The 20,512-nt window shown below is 31.0% G+C and overlaps 4 protein-coding genes across 4 annotated transcripts; all 4 read right to left on the reverse strand.

The window, feature by feature from the left end:
- Nucleotides 1–14,201: 14,201 nt before the first annotated feature.
- Nucleotides 14,202–14,744, reverse strand: PFICI_14633 (uncharacterized protein; the record flags this gene model as incomplete). The annotated part of the gene is made up of 1 exon (XM_007843214.1): nt 14,202–14,744. One exon carries the CDS (start codon nt 14,742–14,744, stop codon nt 14,202–14,204), a length of 543 nt encoding a protein of 180 aa, XP_007841405.1.
- Nucleotides 14,745–14,786: 42 nt separating this feature from the next.
- On the reverse strand, nt 14,787–15,110 carry PFICI_14634 (uncharacterized protein; the record flags this gene model as incomplete). The annotated part of the gene is made up of 1 exon (XM_007843215.1): nt 14,787–15,110. The coding sequence occupies one exon, from the start codon at nt 15,108–15,110 to the stop codon at nt 14,787–14,789; it is 324 nt and encodes a 107-aa protein (XP_007841406.1).
- Nucleotides 15,111–16,046: 936 nt separating this feature from the next.
- PFICI_14635 (uncharacterized protein) lies at nt 16,047–17,052 on the reverse strand (the record flags this gene model as incomplete). Its single annotated transcript, XM_007843216.1, has 3 exons — nt 16,047–16,109; nt 16,220–16,716; nt 16,782–17,052. The coding sequence occupies 3 exons, from the start codon at nt 17,050–17,052 to the stop codon at nt 16,047–16,049; spliced, it is 831 nt and encodes a 276-aa protein (XP_007841407.1).
- An 880-nt stretch (nt 17,053–17,932) lies between these two features.
- On the reverse strand, nt 17,933–18,922 carry PFICI_14636 (L-xylulose reductase; the record flags this gene model as incomplete). The annotated part of the gene is made up of 2 exons (XM_007843217.1): nt 17,933–18,325; nt 18,515–18,922. 2 exons carry the CDS (start codon nt 18,920–18,922, stop codon nt 17,933–17,935), a joined length of 801 nt encoding a protein of 266 aa, XP_007841408.1.
- Between the last annotated feature and the right edge of the window lie 1,590 nt (nt 18,923–20,512).

Below are 20,512 nucleotides of genomic sequence, written 5' to 3' on the forward strand. Positions count from 1 at the left end.
AATTAATTAATAAAAATATTTTAAAATATATTATTAATAAATTAAATTTATAATTAAATTAATTAGTAATAAAATTAATTTATAATCGAAAAAATTATCGAAATTTATAAATTTTTATAATATAGGTTACCCTATAACCTAAAGCTATTATAGCCAGGTGCATTAGCTATATTTAATAGGGTTAGATTTAGTAAAACGTTTTATTAAATTCTAATAGGTTTTAATAGCTATAATGGCTATAATAGTTAATTATAATAATTTATTAATTATATAATATTATAAATAATAGCTATAAATAATGCTATATTAACTATAGGTTAATATAAAGTAAATTTTATTAATTTTTTATATATCGTTATTTAATAATATTTCGATAAATTTTATAGCGATTATAACGATATAATATACGTTATAAAATTAATTTTATATATTATACGATATTATATTAATATTTGTATAATACTCCTTTTATTAAATAATATCGGTTAAATTTAATAATTTAATAAATTTTTAAAATTTATTTTTAGGAAATAGCTTTATAAGGCCGTTTATTAATATATCGTTAATTAAAATATATTCGATTTAAATATTTTTATTTTTAATTTTTTGCCGTACGTAAAAATACCGTATAGCCGTATATTTAGTACGTTAGTAATATTCCGGATTATATATTAAATTTATAGCCCCCGTATTATTTCTTTTAATTAATATAGTATTTATATTAATTCTAATTTCCGTAAAAAGATTTTTTAACTATATTGCTTTACGGATAACCTGCTTTAATTTATTAAATTCGGCTTCGGTAATTAATAAAAAAATCGTAAATTACCGTTTCGATTTTTAATTTATCGGCTTATTATTTAAAATAAATAAATAACCGGACGTTAATTTACGGGTTTCGTAATTATTAGCAAAATCGGTATCGGAATAACCTATTAATCCGGGTTTTATTTTTCCGTTAAAAATAATTTTAAAATAATAATAAAATTTTAAATAATTAAATACTTTTTTTACCTTTTTTATCGTAATTTTTAATAGGTTTTGCATATATTTAGCTAAATATGCTATAAAATAAGCTAAATCGGGCCTAGTTTAAATTATAGCATATATTAATCTATTTAATAAATATTAATATAAATAAATAAATTCTTTTAAAGCCGGTTTTTCGTTATTTTTATTTTTTAACGTATATAACGATTTTAAAAATCTAAAGCTAAATAGTATATTAGCCGGTTTTATATCGGAAAATCCGTTAATTTCTAATAACTTTTTAAGGTAAATTGCCTAGTTTATACGAATTATTTTATTTTTTTGATTTTTTTTAATTTATATACTAAAAAATAAAAAATTGGTCCTAAATCTTTTATTTCGAATTTTTTCGAAATATCCTATTTTAATTAGTTAATTTTACGTAAATTAGGGCTAAAAATTAGGAAATTATTTACGTAAATTATAATAAAAATATTAGATTTTTTATTATAATAAGCTAATTCGTCTAAAATAAATAAATTAAATCTAAGCTTTTTTAGGCTATTTTTTAGCGTAATTTGCTATTAGCGTAAATTTTATTTAAAACCGTATAAGGCCTTTTTAAGCTAAATTACCTAGGAGTCGTCGTTTTTCTAACCGAAATTATTTAATTCCGGGTTTTCGGAAAGAAATTTAAATAATCCGTTTATAAGGGTAATATATATTTTTTCGTATAATTCCCCGTTTAAAAAAACACCGATTATATCGATTTATTCGATTTTTTAATCGTAATAAACTGCTAAAACTAATAAAAGCCTTTAAATAATAGATTTTATTCTTATAGCAAACGTTTCGAAATAATCGATTTTATATCGTTATTTAAATCTATATATAACTAATTTAGCTTTATATTTATCGATATTTCCGTTTTTATCGGTTTTTCTTTTAAATACCTATTTTACGAATAATAGGATTTTACCGGCTTTTTAAATTTTATTTCGATCGATAGCTTAAAAAATCTTTTTTTAAATTAATTACCGTAATTTAGCGTATATAGCCTAATTTTTTTTTAAAGCTTTTTAATGCCTATTTTATTATTTTCGATTTTATATAGCCTAAAATTTTAATAATTAAATAATACGAAATATCGGCGAATAATTCGTCGTATTTAACGAATTTATTTTATTCGGAATCCGTAAATTTCGGAAAAATTACCTTAATATTCGATTTATTCGGAATAATCGAAAAAATATTATTAATATTTATAAATTCGGAATTTATACTAAATTTATTATTTATATTAAATTCGTTTCCGGGTAAATTCGGTTAATTATTAATTATAAATTTATTCGTAATAAATTAAAAAATTCGATCGTTTCCAAAAAATAAATTTAGTAAATTTCGTAAATTTACTATTTCCGGGATTTATAATTAAATAAATTTACCGTCGGTAGAATTTTTATTTAATATTATTTCCTAATCCGGTAATTCCGAATCCGGTAATTTTTCCTTTTTTTTTTCGATTTTTAAATAATAATCGAATATAAAAAATCCGTATAATTTATAATTTATACGGTCGATCGGGAAAATATATATAATAAATTTTATTACCGTTATATCTAATTATTTTCCTATTTTCGGTAATAACTCCGAATTTATCGGAATTTTTACGGATTTTTTTCGGTTTATAAACTAAAACCGGTATTCCTAATGCATAAATTTAGGATAAATTAGACTTATTATCTTATTTTAACCAAAAATAATCGTAAAATTCCTAATAAAAGGTAAATAAACCGGATATTATAATAATAAAATTTATTAAATAAACTATTGCTTTTATAACAAATTCCTAAAGGTTTTTCGGGAATTATAAATCGATAAAAACCATTTTAGTTTTTTCGATAATAATCCGGTTTATACGTTCGGTTATACCGTTTTATTTTAATATATAAAAAATTATAAATTCGAAAATAATCCTTTTTTCGGTTAAATAATTTTCTAATTTAACCGGGGAAAACTTTTTACCGTTATTTATACGAATAATATTTAAATATTTTCCGAATTAAATTTTGTAATATTCGATTTTATTCGTTATAATATTAAATATATTAAATTTTTCTTTAAAAAAGTTAATTTTCCGAAATCCGGTTTTATTATTCGTAAAATTAATTATATATTTATAACCGGAATAATTAAAAAGAATAATATAAACCGTATCGATATAAATACGATATAACGGTTTATTAGCCTTATTCGGATTTGTATAAGATTAATTTCGGGTAAATTTTCCCGAAATATAAAATTCGTAATTTAAATCCTCCTTTTTTAATTTTTTTTTAAAAATTCCCGTAATTATTTTAGCTATTTTAGCTAAAATATCGTAGCTAAAATAGCTAAATCGTTTATACTATTTTTTTATAATTATAAAAAAAATTCGAATAATTAAAAATTAATTCGATTTCTTCGAAATCCGTAATTTTATTAAATTTTGTATCCGAATTCGGTTCCGGGTAATTTAAACCGATTATACGGGCTTTTTTTATTATTTTTAATAAATTTATAGCTAAATATATTATATTAAGCTTTAATTTATTAGCTAAATATAGGAAAAATTTATATTTTTTTTAATTTAATATAGCAAAAAGCCTATTTTTAAAATTATATAATTTATTTCCGCTTATAATACCGCTTTTTTAGTAATATAATTAATTAGATATAATATTTAGCGGAAATTCCGGTACGTAAAATACGTTTAATAACGTTATTTTACGTATTTTTTAGTTAATTTCGAAAAAAAGCGTAATATTTTTAATTTCTTTTAAAAATATTTTTTTACTATTTATAATAATCGGTAAAAAATCCGATTTTATAATAAAATTATCAAATAAATTCTTATTATTCGATATATATTTTAAAAAACCCGTATCGTATAACCACCAATCTTTAGGAAAAGTAATTAATTTCTTTTTTTTTAAATTATTCGAAATATTTAAAAAAGCATAGAACGATTCGTCTTCGTTTAAATTTTCGTTATAAGGTAAATTTCCCTATTTTTTAAATTTTTAATTTATAATAAATATGGTCGAATTTGAGTTATTCGACTTATTCGAATTATTCGAATTATTAAAATTATTCGAATTATTCGATTTTTTCCTTTTATTCGATTTATTCGAATTCTTCCTATTTCCGCTTTAGGTTCCCTATTAATTCTAATTAAATCGGGGAAACCGGGATTTTTTATTATCCGTATAATAAAAATTTCCTATAGCCGTATCCGGATTCCGTCGGTTTTTATCCAAAATATCCGTAATTAACTTTTCGAAAATAAATAAATTTATAAACCGTAAAATATTACGTTAACGGTTAGCCTATATAGGGTAAGCTAACTAAAAGGCTGTAATAAAAATTGTTTTTTAATTAATATTATCGATTTTAGCCCTAACGCTTAAAAGCTTTAAAATATATCTTTTAAAAATAAATATAAACTCGTTTAATAAATTATAATTTTCGAATTTTATAATATAAAATTCGAAATATAATTGCTAACGTAATACGGGTCCGGTGCCTTAATAGGCTAATTATAAAATCGATAAAGCTTTATATAAATTTATTTTATTAAATATTAAATTTAACGGTTTTATTATTAAATTTTAACGAATTAAAAGCAATACCTAGGTTTTCTAAATATCGGTTATATTATTATATATATCGGTAATTTTAAAAAACCGATCGATTCCTAATAATTTAAAATATAACTATAACGTAAATTTTTATATATTCCAATTTCCGGATCCGGAAAATTTCTATTTCTCCGGCATTTAGCATCCGGCAATAATACGGATAAAATTATTTATTTTGCCGAATTTTTGCCGTTATAACGGTATAATTATCGTTAAAAACGGTAAAAAAATCGTTAAGAAAATAAAAATAAAAAGAATTAATTTTTTTATTTTATCGATAAAGTATTTAAAAGGATCCAAATACTATAATATAATATAGCAAATATTATAAGGTGCTATAGCAAATCGGCTATTATAATAGGGATTAATTATAAATAATTTTATAGCCGTTATATAGCTATAACGGGTAAAATTATTATAATTAGCTATTTAACTATAATTTTCGATATAATTACGGCTTATATAAGCTTATATATAGGCCTATAAAAAATCGGCTATTATAACGGAATTCCAAAATTTACGTTAAATTAACTCGTTTAAAAAAACGGCTATAATTTTCGATATAAAGTCCGGTTCCTAATATAATCGATATTATACCAGACCGGGCTTATAACCTATTTTAAAATATAATTAGTAAATTATAAATTTAATATTTTAAAGTATAATTAGTGGATTATAAATTTAGGCATAGGGAAGCGTTTATATAATTCGTAAAATTAGGCCGTAAAAGGTAATTATAAGGCTATATAACTAATTTATTAAAGCTTAAAAAAATAATTAATTATAAAAGAATAATTACCTTTTATACCTATAAAATTAATTAATAAAAATATTTTAAAATATATTATTAATAAATTAAATTTATAATTAAATTAATTAATAATAAAGTTAATTTATAATCGAAAAAACTATTAAAATTTATAGATTTTTATAATATAGGTTACCTTATAATTTAGGGCTATTATAGCCAGGTATATTAGCTATATTTAATAAAGCTAGATTTAATAGAACGTTTTATTAAATTTTAATAGGTTTTAATAGCTATAATAGCTATAATAATTAATTATAATAATTTATTAATTATATAATATTATAAATAATAACTATAAATAATGCTATATTAACTATAGGTTAATATAAAATAAATTTTACTAATTTTCTATATATCGTTATTTAACGATATTTCGATAAATTTTATAGCTATTATAATAATATAATATACGTTATAAAGCTAATTTTATATATTATACGATATTATATTAATATCCGTATAATATTTCTTTTATTAAATAATATCGGTTAAATTTAATAATTTAATAAATTTTTAAAATTTATTTTTAAAAAATAGTTTTATAAGGCCGTTTACTAATATATCGTTAATTAAAATATATTCGATTTAAATATTTTTATTTTTAATTTTTTATTATATATAAAAATACCGTATAATAATATATTTAATACGTTAATAATATTCCGGATTATATACTAAATTTATAGCTTTCGTATTATTTTTTTTAATTAATATAGTATTTATATTAATTCCGATTTTTATAAAAAAATTTTTAATTATATTATTTTACGGGTAACCTATTTTAATCCGTTAAATTCGGCTTTAATAATTAATAAAAAAATCGTAAATTACCGTTTCGATTTTTAATTTATCGGCCCGTTATTTAAAATAAATAAATAACCGGACGTTAATTTACGGGTTTTATAATTATTAGCAAAATCGATATTAAAATAACCTATTAATCCGGGTTTTATTTTCCCGTTAAAGGTAATTCTAAAATAATAATAAGATTTTAAATAATTAAATACCTTTTTTATTTTTTTTATTATAGTTTTCGATAGGTTTTATATATATTTAGTTAAATATATTATAGGGTAAGCTAAATTAGGCTTAGTTTAAATTATAGTATATATTAATTTATTTAATAAATACTAATATAAATAGATAAATTCTTTTAAAGCCGGTTTTTCGTTATTTTTATTTTTTAACGTATATAACGATTTTAGGAATTTAAAGCTAAATAGTATATTAGCCGGTTTTATATCGGAAAATCCGTTAATTTCTAATAACTTTTTAAAGTAAGTTGCCTAGTTTATACGAATTATTTTATTTTTTCGATTTTTTTTAATTTATATACTAAAAAAATAAAAAATTAGTTTTAAATCTTTTATTTCGAATTTTTTCGAAATATTCTATTTTAATTAATTAATTTTACGTAAATTAAAACTAAAAATTAGGAAATCGTTTATATACGTAATAATAAAGATATTAGAATCTTTATTAAAATACGCTAATTCGTTTAAAATAAATGGATTAAATCTAAGCTTTTTTAAATTATTTTTTAATATAATTTGCTATTAGCGTAAATTTTATTTAAAACCGTATAAGGCCTTTTTAAGCTGGATTACCTAGGAGTCTTTTTCGTTAATTTTTTATCCGAAATTATTTAAATCCGGGTTTTCGGATAAAAATTCGGATAATCCGTTTATAAAAATAATATATATTTCTTTATATAATTCCCCGTTTAAGAAAGCACCGATTATATCGATTTATTTGATTTCCTAATCGTAATAAGCTGCTAAAGCTAATAAAAGCCTTTAAATAATAGATTTTATTTTTATAATAAACGTTTCGAAATAATCGATTTTATATTATTATTCGAATTTATATATAATTAATTTAGCTTTATATTTATCGATATTACCGTTTTTATCGGTTTTCCTTTTAAATACCTATTTTACGGATAATAGGATTTTACCGGCTTTTTAGATTTTATTTCGATTAATAGCTTAAAAAATCCTTTTTTAAATTAATTGCCGTAATTTAGCGTATATAACCTGGTTTTATTTTTTTTTAGGGCTTTTTAGCACTTATTTTATAGTTTTCGGTTCCGTATAGCTTAAATTTTTAATAATTAAATAATACGAAATATTAGCGAATAATTCGTTGTATTTAATAAATTTATTTTATTTAAAATCCGTAAATTTCGGAAAAATTATTTTAATATTCGATTTATTCGGAATAATCGAAAAAGTATTATTAATATTTATAAATTTATAATTTATAATAAATTTATTATTTATATTAAATTTATTTCCGGGTAAATCCGGTCGATTATTAATTATAAATTTATTCGTAATAAATCGGAAAATTCGATTATTTCCGGGAATTAGATTTAGTAGATTTTATAAATTTACCGTTTCCGGGATTTATAATTAGATAAATTTACCGTTAATAGAATTTTTATCCGGTATTATTTCCTAATCCGGTAATTCCGAATCCGGTAATTTTTCTTTTTTTTTTCGATTTTTAAATAATAATCGAATATAAAAAGTCCGTATAATTTATAATTTATACGGTCGATCGGGAAAATATATATAATAAATTTTATTACTATTATATCCGATAATTTTCCCGTTTTCGGTAATAATTCCGAATTTATCGGAGTTTTTACGGATTTTTTTCGGTTTATAAATTAAAACCGGTATTCCTAATATATAAATTTAGGATAAATTAGGCTTATTATTTTTTTTTAGCTAAAAATAATCGTAAAATTCCTAATAAAAAATAAATAAACCGGATACTATAATAATAAAATTTATTAAATAAATTATTATTTTTATAACGAATTCCTAAAGGTTTTTCGGGAATTATAAATTAATAAAAACCGTTTTAGTTTTTTCGATAATAATCCGGTTTATATATTCGGTTATACCGTTTTATTTTAATATATAAAAGGTTATAGGTTCGAAAATAATCCTTTTTTCGGTTAAATAATTTTTTAATTTAACCAAGGAAAACTTTTTACCGTTATTTATGCGTATAATATTCGGATATTTTTCGAATTAAGTTTTATAATATTCGATTTTATTTGTTATAATATCGAATATATCGGATTTTTCTTTAAAAAATTTAATTTCCCGAAATTTAGTTTTATTATCCGTAAAATTAGTTATATATTTATAACCGGAATAGCTAAAAAAGGTAATATAAACCGTATTAATATAAATATAATATAACGGTTTATTAGCCTTATTCGGATTTATACGGGATTAGTTTTGGGTAAATTTACCCGAAATATAAAATTCGCAATTTAAATTTTTTTTTTTAATTCCTTTTTAGGAATCCCCGTAATTATTTTAGCTATTTTAGCTAAAATATTATAGCTAAAATAGCTAAATCGTTTATATTATTTTTCCGTAATTATAAAGAAATTCGAATAATTAGAAATTAATTCGATTTTTTTAAAATCTATAATTTCGTTAAATTTCGTATCCGAATTCGGTTCCAGGTAACTTAAACCGATTATACGGGCTTTTTCTATTATTTTTAATAAATTTATAGCTAAATATATTATATTAGGCTTTAATTTATTAGCTAAATATAAAAAAAATCTACGTTTTTTTTAATTTAACGTAGCAAAAGGCCTATTTTTAAAATTATATAATTTATTCCCGCTTATAATACCGCTTTTTTAATAATATAATTAGCCGGATATAATATTTAGCGGAAACTCCGGTATATAAAGCACGTTTAATAACGTTATTTTACGTATTTCCCGGTTAATTTCGAAAAAAAGCGTAATATTTTTAATTTTTTTTAAAAATACTTTTTTATTATTTATAATAATCGGTAAAAAATCCGATTTTATAGTAAAATTATCGAATAAATTCTTATTATTCGATATATATTTTAAGGAATTAGTATCGTATAATTATTAGTTTTTAGGAACGGAGGTTAATTTTTTTTTCGATTTATTCGAAATATTCGAAAAAGTATGGAACGATTCGTTTTCGTCCGAATTTTCGTTACGGGGTAGGTTTCCCCGTTTTTTAGATTTCTGGTTTATGGTGGATATGGTCGAATTTGAGTTATTCGACTTATTCGAATTATTCGAATTATTCGATTTTTTCGATTTATTCGATTTATTCGAATTCTTTTTATTTCCGCTTTAGGTTCCCCGTTAATTTTGATTGGATCGGAGAAACCGGGATTTCTTATTATCCGTATAATAAGAATTTCCTATAGCCGTATCCGGATCCCGTCGGTTTTCGTTTAAAATATCCGTAATTAACCTTTCGAAAATAGGTGGATTTATAAACCGTAAAATATTACGTTAACGGTTAACCTATATAGGGTAAACTAATTAAAAGGCTATAATAAAAACCGTTTTTTAATCGATATTATCGATTTTAGCCTTAACGCTTAAAAGCTTTAAAATATATCCTTTAAAAATAGATATAAACTCGTTTAACGAATTATAATTTTCGAATTTTATAATATAAAATTCGAAATATAATTATTAACGTAATATAAGTCCGGTGCCTTAATAGGCTAATTATAAAGTCGATAAGGCTTTATATAGATTTATTTTATTAAATATTAAATTTAACGATTTTATTATTAAATTCTAACGAATTAAAAACAATACCTGGGCTTTCTAAATATCGGTTATACCGTTATATATATCGGTAATTTTAAAAAACCGATCGATTCCTAGTAATTTAAGATATAATTATAATATAGATTTCTATATATTCCAGTTTCCGGATCCGGAGAGTTTCTGTTTTTCCGGTATCTGGTATCCGGCAATAATACAGATAAAATTATTTATTTTGCCGAATTTTTGCCGTTATAACGGTATAATTATTATTAAAAACAGTAAAGGAATCGTTAAGAAAATAAAAATAAAAGAAATTAATTCTTTTATTTTATCGATAAAATATATAAAGGGATCCAGGTGTTATAATATAATATAGCAGGTGCTATAGGGTGCTATAGCAAATCGGCTATTATAATAAGGATTAGTTATAAATAACTTTATAGCCGTTATATAGCTATAACGGGTAAAATCACTATAATTAGCTATTTAACTATAATTTTCGATATAATTACGGCTTATATAGGCTTATATATAGGCTTATAAAAGATCGGCTATTATAACGGAATTCTAAAGTCTATATTAAATCAATTCGTTTAGGAGAGCGGCTATAGTTTTCGATATAAAGTCCGGTTTTTAATATAATCGATATTATACCGGACCGGGCTTATAACCTATTCTAAGGTATAATTAGTGGATTATAAACTTAGGTATAGGGAAGCGTTTATATAATTCGTAAAATCAGGCCGTAAAGGGTAGTTATAGGGCTGTATAACTAATTTATTAAAGCTTAAGGAAAGAATAACTAATTACGGAGGAATAATTACCTTTTATACCCATAAAATCAACCAATAAGAATATTTTAGAATATATTACTAATAAATTGGATTTATAATTAAGTTAATTAGTAATAAGGTTAATTTATAATCGAAAAAATTATCGACATCTATGGATTTCTATGGTGTGGGTTACCCTGTAACCTAGGGCCACTGTGGCCAGGTGTACTGGCCACACTTAGTGGGGCTGGATCCAGTGGAACGTTCCACTGGATTCCAGTGGGTTCCAGTGGCCATAGTGGCCACAATAGTTAACTGTAATGACTTATTGACTGTATAGCACTATGAACAGTGGCTATAAGTGGTGCTGTACTGACTGTAGGTTAGTATAGGGTAAGTTCCACTGATTTCCCATATATCGTTATTTAACGATATCTCGATGGGTTTTATAGCTGTTATAACGATATAATATGCGTTATAAAGCTAATTTTATGCATTATACGATGCTATATTAACATCCGTGCAACATTTAGGCATAAGGAAGCGTTTATATAATTCGTAAAATTAGGCCGTAAAAAATAATTATAAAGCTATATAACTAATTTATTAAAGCTTAAGGAAAAAATAACTAATTACGGAGGAATAACTACTTTTTATACCTATAAAATTAACTAATAAAAATATTTTAGAATATATTACTAATAAATTAGATTTATAATTAAATTAATTAATAATAAGGTTGATTTATAATCGAAAAAACTATCGAAATCTATAGATTTCTATAATATAGGTTACCCTATAACCTAGGGCCACTATAGCCAGGTGCATTAGCTATATTTAATAGGGCTAAATCTAATAAAACGTTTTACTAGATTCTAATAGGTTCTAGTGGCTATAATAGCTATAATAGTTAATTATAATAATTTATTAATTATATAGCACTATAAATAGTGGCTGTAAATAGTGCTGTATTAACTATAAATTAATATAGGGTAAATTTTACTGATTTCCTATATATCGTTATTTAACGATATTTCGATGGGTTTTATAGCTATTATAACGATATAATATGCGTTATAAAGCTAATTTTATGCATTATACGATGCTGTATTAACATCCGTGCAACAATATATTTTATTTTTATATAAAAATAATTATATTTTTTTATTTTATTATAATATTATTATAACGAATCGTAAAAATATTATTTTTATATTTTAAAAAAAAAGAATTTTAAGCGCTTTTAAATATATTATTAAACGTTTAAATTGGATATTATTTTATTATCGTTTTAATAATAAATTGATTATTATATATTTGCTTATTAATTATATTTAAATCCGCCGCGCTAGGCGATAAAATACTAATAATTAAATAATTAGCTGCTATATAACTAATTTAGCGTTTCCTTTTATACGCGCTTACGCTAATTTTAACCTTTATTAGGCTAAATTTTATTATATAGGTAAAGCGCAAATAATACTATTAAAAAATTTACGGGTGCAAATTTAGCTATAGCTAAATTAATAGCGCGCAGCCTATTAGCGCCTAAAGAATTTATTTTTTATAAGCCCTAAAAATAAAAGTTTAGCCGCCGGTATTTTTTTTTAAATTACTAAATTAGCTAAAGGACGTATTATTATAAAATGCGGCTTTTATAATAAAAAATCACTTTTTGCATTTTATATAAAATAATTTAATTTTTAAATCGGAAAAATTTATTATTTTTATATACGCTATTATAGCTATTAATTAAACCGAATATATTAATAGCTATATATTTGCTATAAAAAAAGCTATACCGGCTATAGTAAATAAATTATAATTTATAATATTTATTATTATAATAGCTATAAAAATAAATAAAACGCGGTATTTTTAAATAAAAAAATCATTAAATAAAATAATTATTAATTAATAGCGGCTTTTTTATATAATAAATAATATAGCCGAAAAAATTAAAGATTTTCGTTATAAATTTATTAATAATATTTTTACGATAATTTTTAATTTTAATAAGCGCTACGCAAAATAGGCTTTTAATTTACGCTTTATAAATAGCCATAAGCAATTTACGCGTAAAGGCATATTTATATTATTTATTAAACCCGCTTTTGCGCCGGCTATAATATAATTACCTATATATATTAAAATAATTACGGCTATACCTATTATATAAATTAATAATTTTTACCCGCTTATATACCTATTTCCTTATATTATTATTAAAATTATTTAAAATATATTTATTTTTTAAATTATAGGTATAATTAGGATTTTATTTATGCTTTATTTAGAAAATAAATAATTTTATCGCTGGCGCCCTTAATTAAAAAGGAATTATTATTCTTTAAAAAAGCAGATTTAAAAGGAGATCTAGCGCCGGTATATTATTATTTTATATTTTTTATTTATTATAATCGCTTAATAGCTAAACCGTAAAAAAGGCAAAACTATATTAGATATATTAGCAAAAAAAATTTAAAAATAGCGCTATAAATAATAAGGTAAATATAAGGTTTTTATATAATTATAATAGCAAAATAAATTATATTTATAATAATAATAAAATAAATTATATTTATAATAATAATAAAATAATTATATTTATAATAATAATAGGATAAATTGCATTTATATTAATAATAAAGTAAATTATATTTATAGCAATAAGGTAATTTATATTTATAATAATAATAAATAAAATAATAATTATATAATTATTTAAAATTATATAAATAATATTAGGTTATAACGGCATTAAAATGCAAAATGCATTTCGCTAAAATTTAATTTTAGGCCTTAATTAAATATCCTAAATACCGGTATACCTTTTTAAATATAATTGGTTTTTAGCTATTTTATAATTAATAAAGCAATTCGCATTTTTACGCTCCTAAAATTATACCGTTAAATAGCCTTTGTCGAAATAATTTATTTAATATAAAAAATAACAAAATATAATAAATAAATATAAAATTATAATTAAAAACAGGTTTAAAAACGATATCGTAACCCGGGGAGCGGAATGTGGGGTTCCCTAGGGGATCCTCCATACACAAAAACCTCTAATATTATTATAATATTTACTCGAAGTAATCCCCATCCCCCACACCCATCACCACAACTTTTCCAACAAATATAGCCTTTTTCATTAGTTTGCGTGATAAAATCAAAGATAAATTCGTGTCTTATATTTTGGTTGGTATATTTGAGGCGCGCCGCAAGAGATTGGCAGCAAGAAGGCCGTCATGGGCCGAAAACTCTATTGGATGTTTTGGCTGCGGAACTCGCCAATAGGCCAATATCATTGGCCACACACCGGATTCGTTTCCTCATGGCAGCCTCAGTCGGGATGGAGGTACGCCCCAGTACCAAGCTTGCGATCAAGTGATGAAGCATGAATCGGAAGTATCAAAATCGGAAATGCATTGAAAGAAAGTATGAGCTAAAACTTTTGCATAGAAGTCTGTGGAGTTTTCCCGTTGAGAGAGATTCTTATTGAATAAAAGCGCCAGAAGAAGCCTCGCCAGAATACCAGAATAGCCCGTGGTGGTTATACCGCCATCAACAGCAACAATTGAACCCGTCATGGACGTACAGCGTTCGGATGAGAGAAAACATACAAGCTCTGCAACTTCCTCTGGCTGCCCGCATCTGCCGGTGGGCTGAGTCTCGCGCACAATCTTTGCAGTGTCACCAAACTGGTGCATCATGGGGGTGTCAATGTTGCCCGGCGCAACGGCATTCACCCGTATACCGCTTTTCGCATACTCGAGTGCAGCTGTCTTGGTGAGACCGTTGATCCCGTGCTTGGATGCCACGTAGGCCGCGCAACCGGCGGAGGCGACGGAGCCCGCGTCAGAGGATATGTTGACAATCGAGCCGCCCCTTCCAAGGCGAAGAAAGATGCCGAGCTCCTCCTTCATGCAGTAGAAAACGCCGCTCAAGTTGACCGATATGACCTTTTCCTACATGGACGCGGTCGTGGAGTCGATTGTCTTGCCAGGGGGGAAGATGCCAGCGGCATTGACGCAGATATCGAGTTGCTTGGCCCAATTCATTGCCTTTGAAAAAGCCTCTTCAAGTTCCATAGTATCAACCACATTCACGCTGATGGCGAGGGTGCGGACGTCGAATTCCCCAGCAAGACTTTGAGCTTGAGCATTGCCATCAGAAATGTCCATAAGAACCAAGTCTGCTCCTCGCGATGCCAACATCCGAGCAACAGCAGAGCCGATGCCGCTTGAAGCGCCAGTCACTAGAGCGACTTTGCCGTCAAATTCTCGAGCCATATTAAGCTAGAAATATATATAAGGGGAATTATAAAAATGGAGCAGTTGTAAAGCGATTAATTTGCAATCTACGGGCACGTAGTGATGAGTTAAGTCTTATATGTGTTGGTCAAGATGGTGGATAGCACATGGGCTACTTCAATTCTGCCGTAGGATAGGCTTGAGCTGCTAATCCTAGAATGGCCAGAATGCGAGTTGTGAGAGTATTAGTGTTAATCAAGGTTGTGCTTTCCTCTTAGAGTTTAAATTGGTCTGATGTAAGTGTTTGTTGTGGAAGGCTGCCATAACAACAATCTATGACACATTCTTGAAAGGACGGGGGTTGGTGACCCAAGATAAGTTGGTAGATACTCCAGGTTTTACTTATAGAGTGGATACCAGCCTTGCACTCTGGCCTAAAAAGGCATTAAAGGGACATGGCAATACTATACCTACTAGGTAGGGAAATTCGACTCGCCTCGCGCTACCCCTACGAGCCCTACATGTATGAACAAATACAAGCGTCTCGCCGTGTCCCTGTCGAGTACGGACCTGGTGGGTTAGCCAACTGTTATTGGCACGCCGCTGGGCCAGTACACTGACGCCCATGTACGCTGAGCTCCTCAAGGGCGACGAACAACTCGCCATTGGACCAGCGACGGCTTGGCTGCAGAACGGGTTCAAGGTTGAAAGAGAGATTTTTGAGCAGTAGCAGGGTACCCCCAAGCAGGTTTTGGCCAAGTATGTGAAATGGACAATATGATGATCAAATTGACAAGATCAATATCAAAGGTATAACAAGATACTCTTATTGCTAACTGCATGAGATCTTCATGTTCAATCTGAAGATGGTGTTCAAAAGCCAATCGCTCTATGGCGTGAATTCTATTTGTAATTTTTCATGTGGCCAATCTGCATATACTCTATCGTGGTCATGATATATCTCGTTCTCCTTGTCTAGTAGTACTCATCCTCCAACTTGTTCGCAGCTTCACAGATCTTGGCCGTGATATCCTCAATCTATGCGTAGAAAGTGTCAGTCTCATTACCATCAATAACAATATGATCCAACAGGTAAACGGTCGCCGAGGGAGTATGGGGGACGCCATTTCTGCGGCAGATAAACTTACATATTCATCCTTGAACACAGAAAAATGATGTCCTTGTATATCCACAACCCCCCGTAAAAACCGGCCATTCTCCTCATTGTACCAGCCCCAGCCCAGCATGCGGTCGCCGCGGGCAAAATCAGCAAACGAAGGCGTCGGACCATCGACGGCCTCGTTGGCGCGCAAGAGAATCGTCGGCGGCGGGCGAAGTACCGGGCCAGCAGCAGCCTTTTTCCAGCGCGGCGGCTCCCAGCGCGCCACCATGCGGCGCGCGTGCGTCATGTTGACGTCGACCTTGGCCTTGAGGTCGAGGGCCCGTATCTCGTCTGGGGTCCGGTCCGTGACCCGGCCGAGCTCTTGGGGCTTTTGTGTGGTGTCCGTCGCGGGCGTCCCCCGCGGCGGCGGCAGCAGGCTGTCCACCATGACAATCCCCAGCACCGTAAACTTGGGCCGGAGATCCTTGTCCGTTGCAATCTGGTGTGCCATTTCCAAGGACAAGATGCCGCCCAGCGACCAGCCTGTGCGATTTTGAATCGAATCGTTATGAGCCATTCTCATGAAAGCGTGAGGGAGCCACTCTTACCTCCCAATATGATCTCGCCTCCGTTTGGCAGCGCCTTGCCAATTAGGTCGATATAGTGCCTGGCCATCTCCGGGATGCCGCCCTCCCACCAGCCGCCCTCGTGCAGACGCGCATTCTCGACACCCCAGAGCGGCCGGTTGGTGGGGTCCAGGCAGTGGTAGCTAAAGGTGGTGCCGCCGCCGTCGTGAATGAGAATGAGAGGCGCCCGCGGCTCTGGCAGCCAATCGGGCCCTTCATATATGAGGGCGGGATTTCCGAGGTAGGCCGACATGGTTGGCCTATCTCCCGTTTCTCTCTCCTTCTCCTTCCCTCTCCAGCAGAAGAATCAAAGGCAAGGAGGGCGAAGTGAGCCTTTCTATGTCCACCAGGGTCCTTTTCTGTACCGTACTATTATCATATGAACAGCCCTTGAGTGGCGACCTTTTGAGAACAGTGCGGCGCAGCGAAATATAGGGCGTGGGAGAACGAAGCAAGACCACGACCGGTAAATGAATCAGCGCATCAGCAATGTCTCAATCCAACAAAAGTATCAAGTCGCTTGTCTTATTCAGATGAATACTAGTGTGAGATTTTCCAAGGCTGAACTGCTCTTGGGATCGATCAGTTTTACTGTACGACTGCATAAGCACGCAAGCAGCATGCATGGGGGCGTTGAATATTCCTTGCGTAAGCCCGCATGAGAGATATACGCCCAGCGGTGCTGCCAGCTGAGAGCGGCTGGCTGGCATTCCGCATGTGCATTTCGAGTCTCGCATTCTCGACGAGGCAATTTTGAGCTTCAAGAAAATGGGAAGCACATTTGAGGAGACACATGGTTATATATCGAGCGAATGAAATCCAACATCTCGGGTGTATACTTTGTAGCCCGAGACACTAATGAATTGAGATTTACGAGGTTGTCACTTGCATTTCGCATACATCAACTACTAGCCTCCGACCTTGCCGTAGAAATGGCTCAAAATCACAGCACGCACGCATTGTATCAAAGTGACATGTTATTTTTACTTCTTTGTATTATTGTTGCATCTATGGCCAACAATTTATATAAAATTCCAAACGCTATGACATGACCATTCCCATTTCATCATCATTGTGTATAATAAAAATTGAGAGAAAGGATTTTCTTTCGTTCCCGTCAGGAATTGACGAGTTTACCGGCAGGTGTAGCCACCGTCAATGACAAGGTCGGCACCAGTGGTGTACGTCGAGGCGTCCGAGACGAGGTAGACATAGGCGCCCTTGAGCTCCTTGGCGAGACCGTTGCGGTTCATGGGCACCATGGACATCCAGAGGTCCTGGGTCTGCTTGTCGATAAAGTCGGACAGGCCAGTGTCAATGTAGCCGGGCGAGATGCTGTTGACGCGGGCAAAGTCGCGCCACTCGTTGGCCAGCGACTTGGCCATGTGGATGCAGCCGGCCTTGGCCACGTTGTACGACGTCTGCTCCTGCGGGAAGTTGGCAATGTGGCCAGACATGGACGCCGTGATCACAAAGGATCCGGTGCCGCGCTCCTTGAAGTGGGCGCCGACGGCCTTGGCGCAGTACTGCGGGGGGAGGGCAGTTAGTAAGTGTTGCGCTCAAAAAAGAGATAGTAGTAGTGACAGGGGGTGGGTAAGCAGGTAATGTATATTATCTATTCCCCGTACCGCGAGATCCGGGCGCTAGTCGATGATGGCGGGGAAGAGCGGGTGATGATGAGAGTCAAGGTGAGAGCAAGCAGGTATTCAACTTACAGCAGTGCCGTTCAGGTCAGTCTGGATGACCTTATCCCAAGACTCCTTGGGGCTCTCGAGGACACCACCGTCGGCAGTGGCACCAGCGTTGGCAATGAAGCCGTCAATCTGGCCAAAGTCGGCCAGGACGTCCTTGACGAGCTTCTCGCACTCCTCGTACTCGCCCACGTTGCACTTGTAGGCCTTGGCCTTGACGCCGTACTCCTTGGTGAGCTCCTCGACGTTCTTCTCGGCGCCCTCCTTGCGGGAGCTGTAGGTGATGGCAACGTTGGCGCCCATCTCAGCGCAGCCGCGGGCGGCCTCGATACCCATACCCTTGGGACCAGAGGCACCAGTGACCACGACGACCTTGCCCTTCAGGCTGAAGAGGTCAATGAGCTTCTCGGCAGTGGGGACACGCTGAGGCATGATGGCTAAGTAGTGATTGATTTGTTGTGGTGTTTAAAGGTTGGAAGAATATGAGACTGTTATCCAAATAAATGGTAACAGACGGGTATTTATTTCGTATGAGATGTGTGTAAAGAAGTTGATGTTTATGGTTCTATTCAAAATTCTAGATTGGAGGGAGACACGACGTCTTTAAAAGTAATTCACAGCATCGCCAACTACATCCAGCATTCTCTACCTTGACTACATTCAGTGGGTATACTGAGGTGCTGGTGATGTCATCGGCTGCACGTCGATGACAAGAGACCCGTTTGCAAGTCCAGCGTACATGTGGGCGGGGCTGGCGGCACTCTGCTCACAAGTGTCGAGAGAAGAAGCCGACAGTCTGGCCGAGGAGAGGGCGGGCAGTCTTAGTTGTCCCCCATTACTTCAAACTGAGCACCTTGAAGGCACTTGGGCACTTCTGGATGAGAGATAAACGGGACACGGTTCACCTTGCAGGAGACTATCTACTTTCTTCATGCGACCTGGTAAACATGGGCCTTGGCTGCCTGGCAACCTGGCTTTCTCTGCCTTGCTGACCGTGGCTTGGGATATTGACTAAGACCCATACATAAACGAAGAGGAAGCTAGCCAACAGGGTTGCACGATAGACGAGGTTCGCTGCATATTGGCCCTGTTGATCATGATTGTATGTATACGCGGTGACGGCTGACAATAGTGTAGTGTAGTACCACTATAAATGCCTCTTCTATATTCTGCAAGGACACACACAAAATAGAGACCGACCGACTGGTCCGGATGTAGCGCAACATGAACTCACGGCAAGCATTTGAACGTGACACGAGGATTAATGCACATGCCACGAGCAATACCCCGCGGCTCGTACCACCAACAACTCAATTGCCTCGCGTGGGACGGGAGTTTCCCTTGTCACGGTTTCTTAGCTTTGAGATTTTCATTATTGAAAAAAAAAAGGCTCTTTACCGTCTAAATGACGTTAACTTGATATAATGAGGGCCACGTACGATTCATTCAGTAGAGCGACAATTCCGTATGATATCTATTACACGATTCAAAGAGACCGAGAAGAAAAAAAGGTGCAGATGAAGTGAATTCCCCTTGATGACGTCGATGCTTTACATCTGGGCGGTCCAGACCCCACGTTTCTCAGGCACCCCGCCGAAATTCTCAAGGGACCCGCAGTTTCGGCCGGCGATTTTCGCATCGCTCATCTCGATCACAAACTGGAGAGCCGATTTAGCCCGCCGCCACCCGGCGCCCACTGTCAATGTTCACTTGTTGACTTCTATTTCATGTCATACAAATGGGTCGGGCCATGTTATGAACATTTTTGTAACAACAGAAAATGAAAGCTCTTCCAACACGGATCAGCGCCACTGTTTTGCTCCACCTCTCCAAAGCCTTAAACAATTGGTAGGTGGTCAGCAAAACAATGCCCGGCAACCCGGCCAACCGGCGAGCCTCTCCGACTTGGAAGACTGCGGTCAGCTCAGGACCACCATTCATCACATCCACGTTATTCCCCAGAAAATCGTCGGTCCGATTCTCTTGAATGATGTAGTTCTGTACGAGTCCTTGAAACACTAG

This window comes from Pestalotiopsis fici (assembly GCF_000516985.1).
Source record: "Pestalotiopsis fici W106-1 unplaced genomic scaffold PFICI_Scf_13, whole genome shotgun sequence".
Taxonomy (NCBI): domain Eukaryota; kingdom Fungi; phylum Ascomycota; class Sordariomycetes; order Amphisphaeriales; family Sporocadaceae; genus Pestalotiopsis; species Pestalotiopsis fici.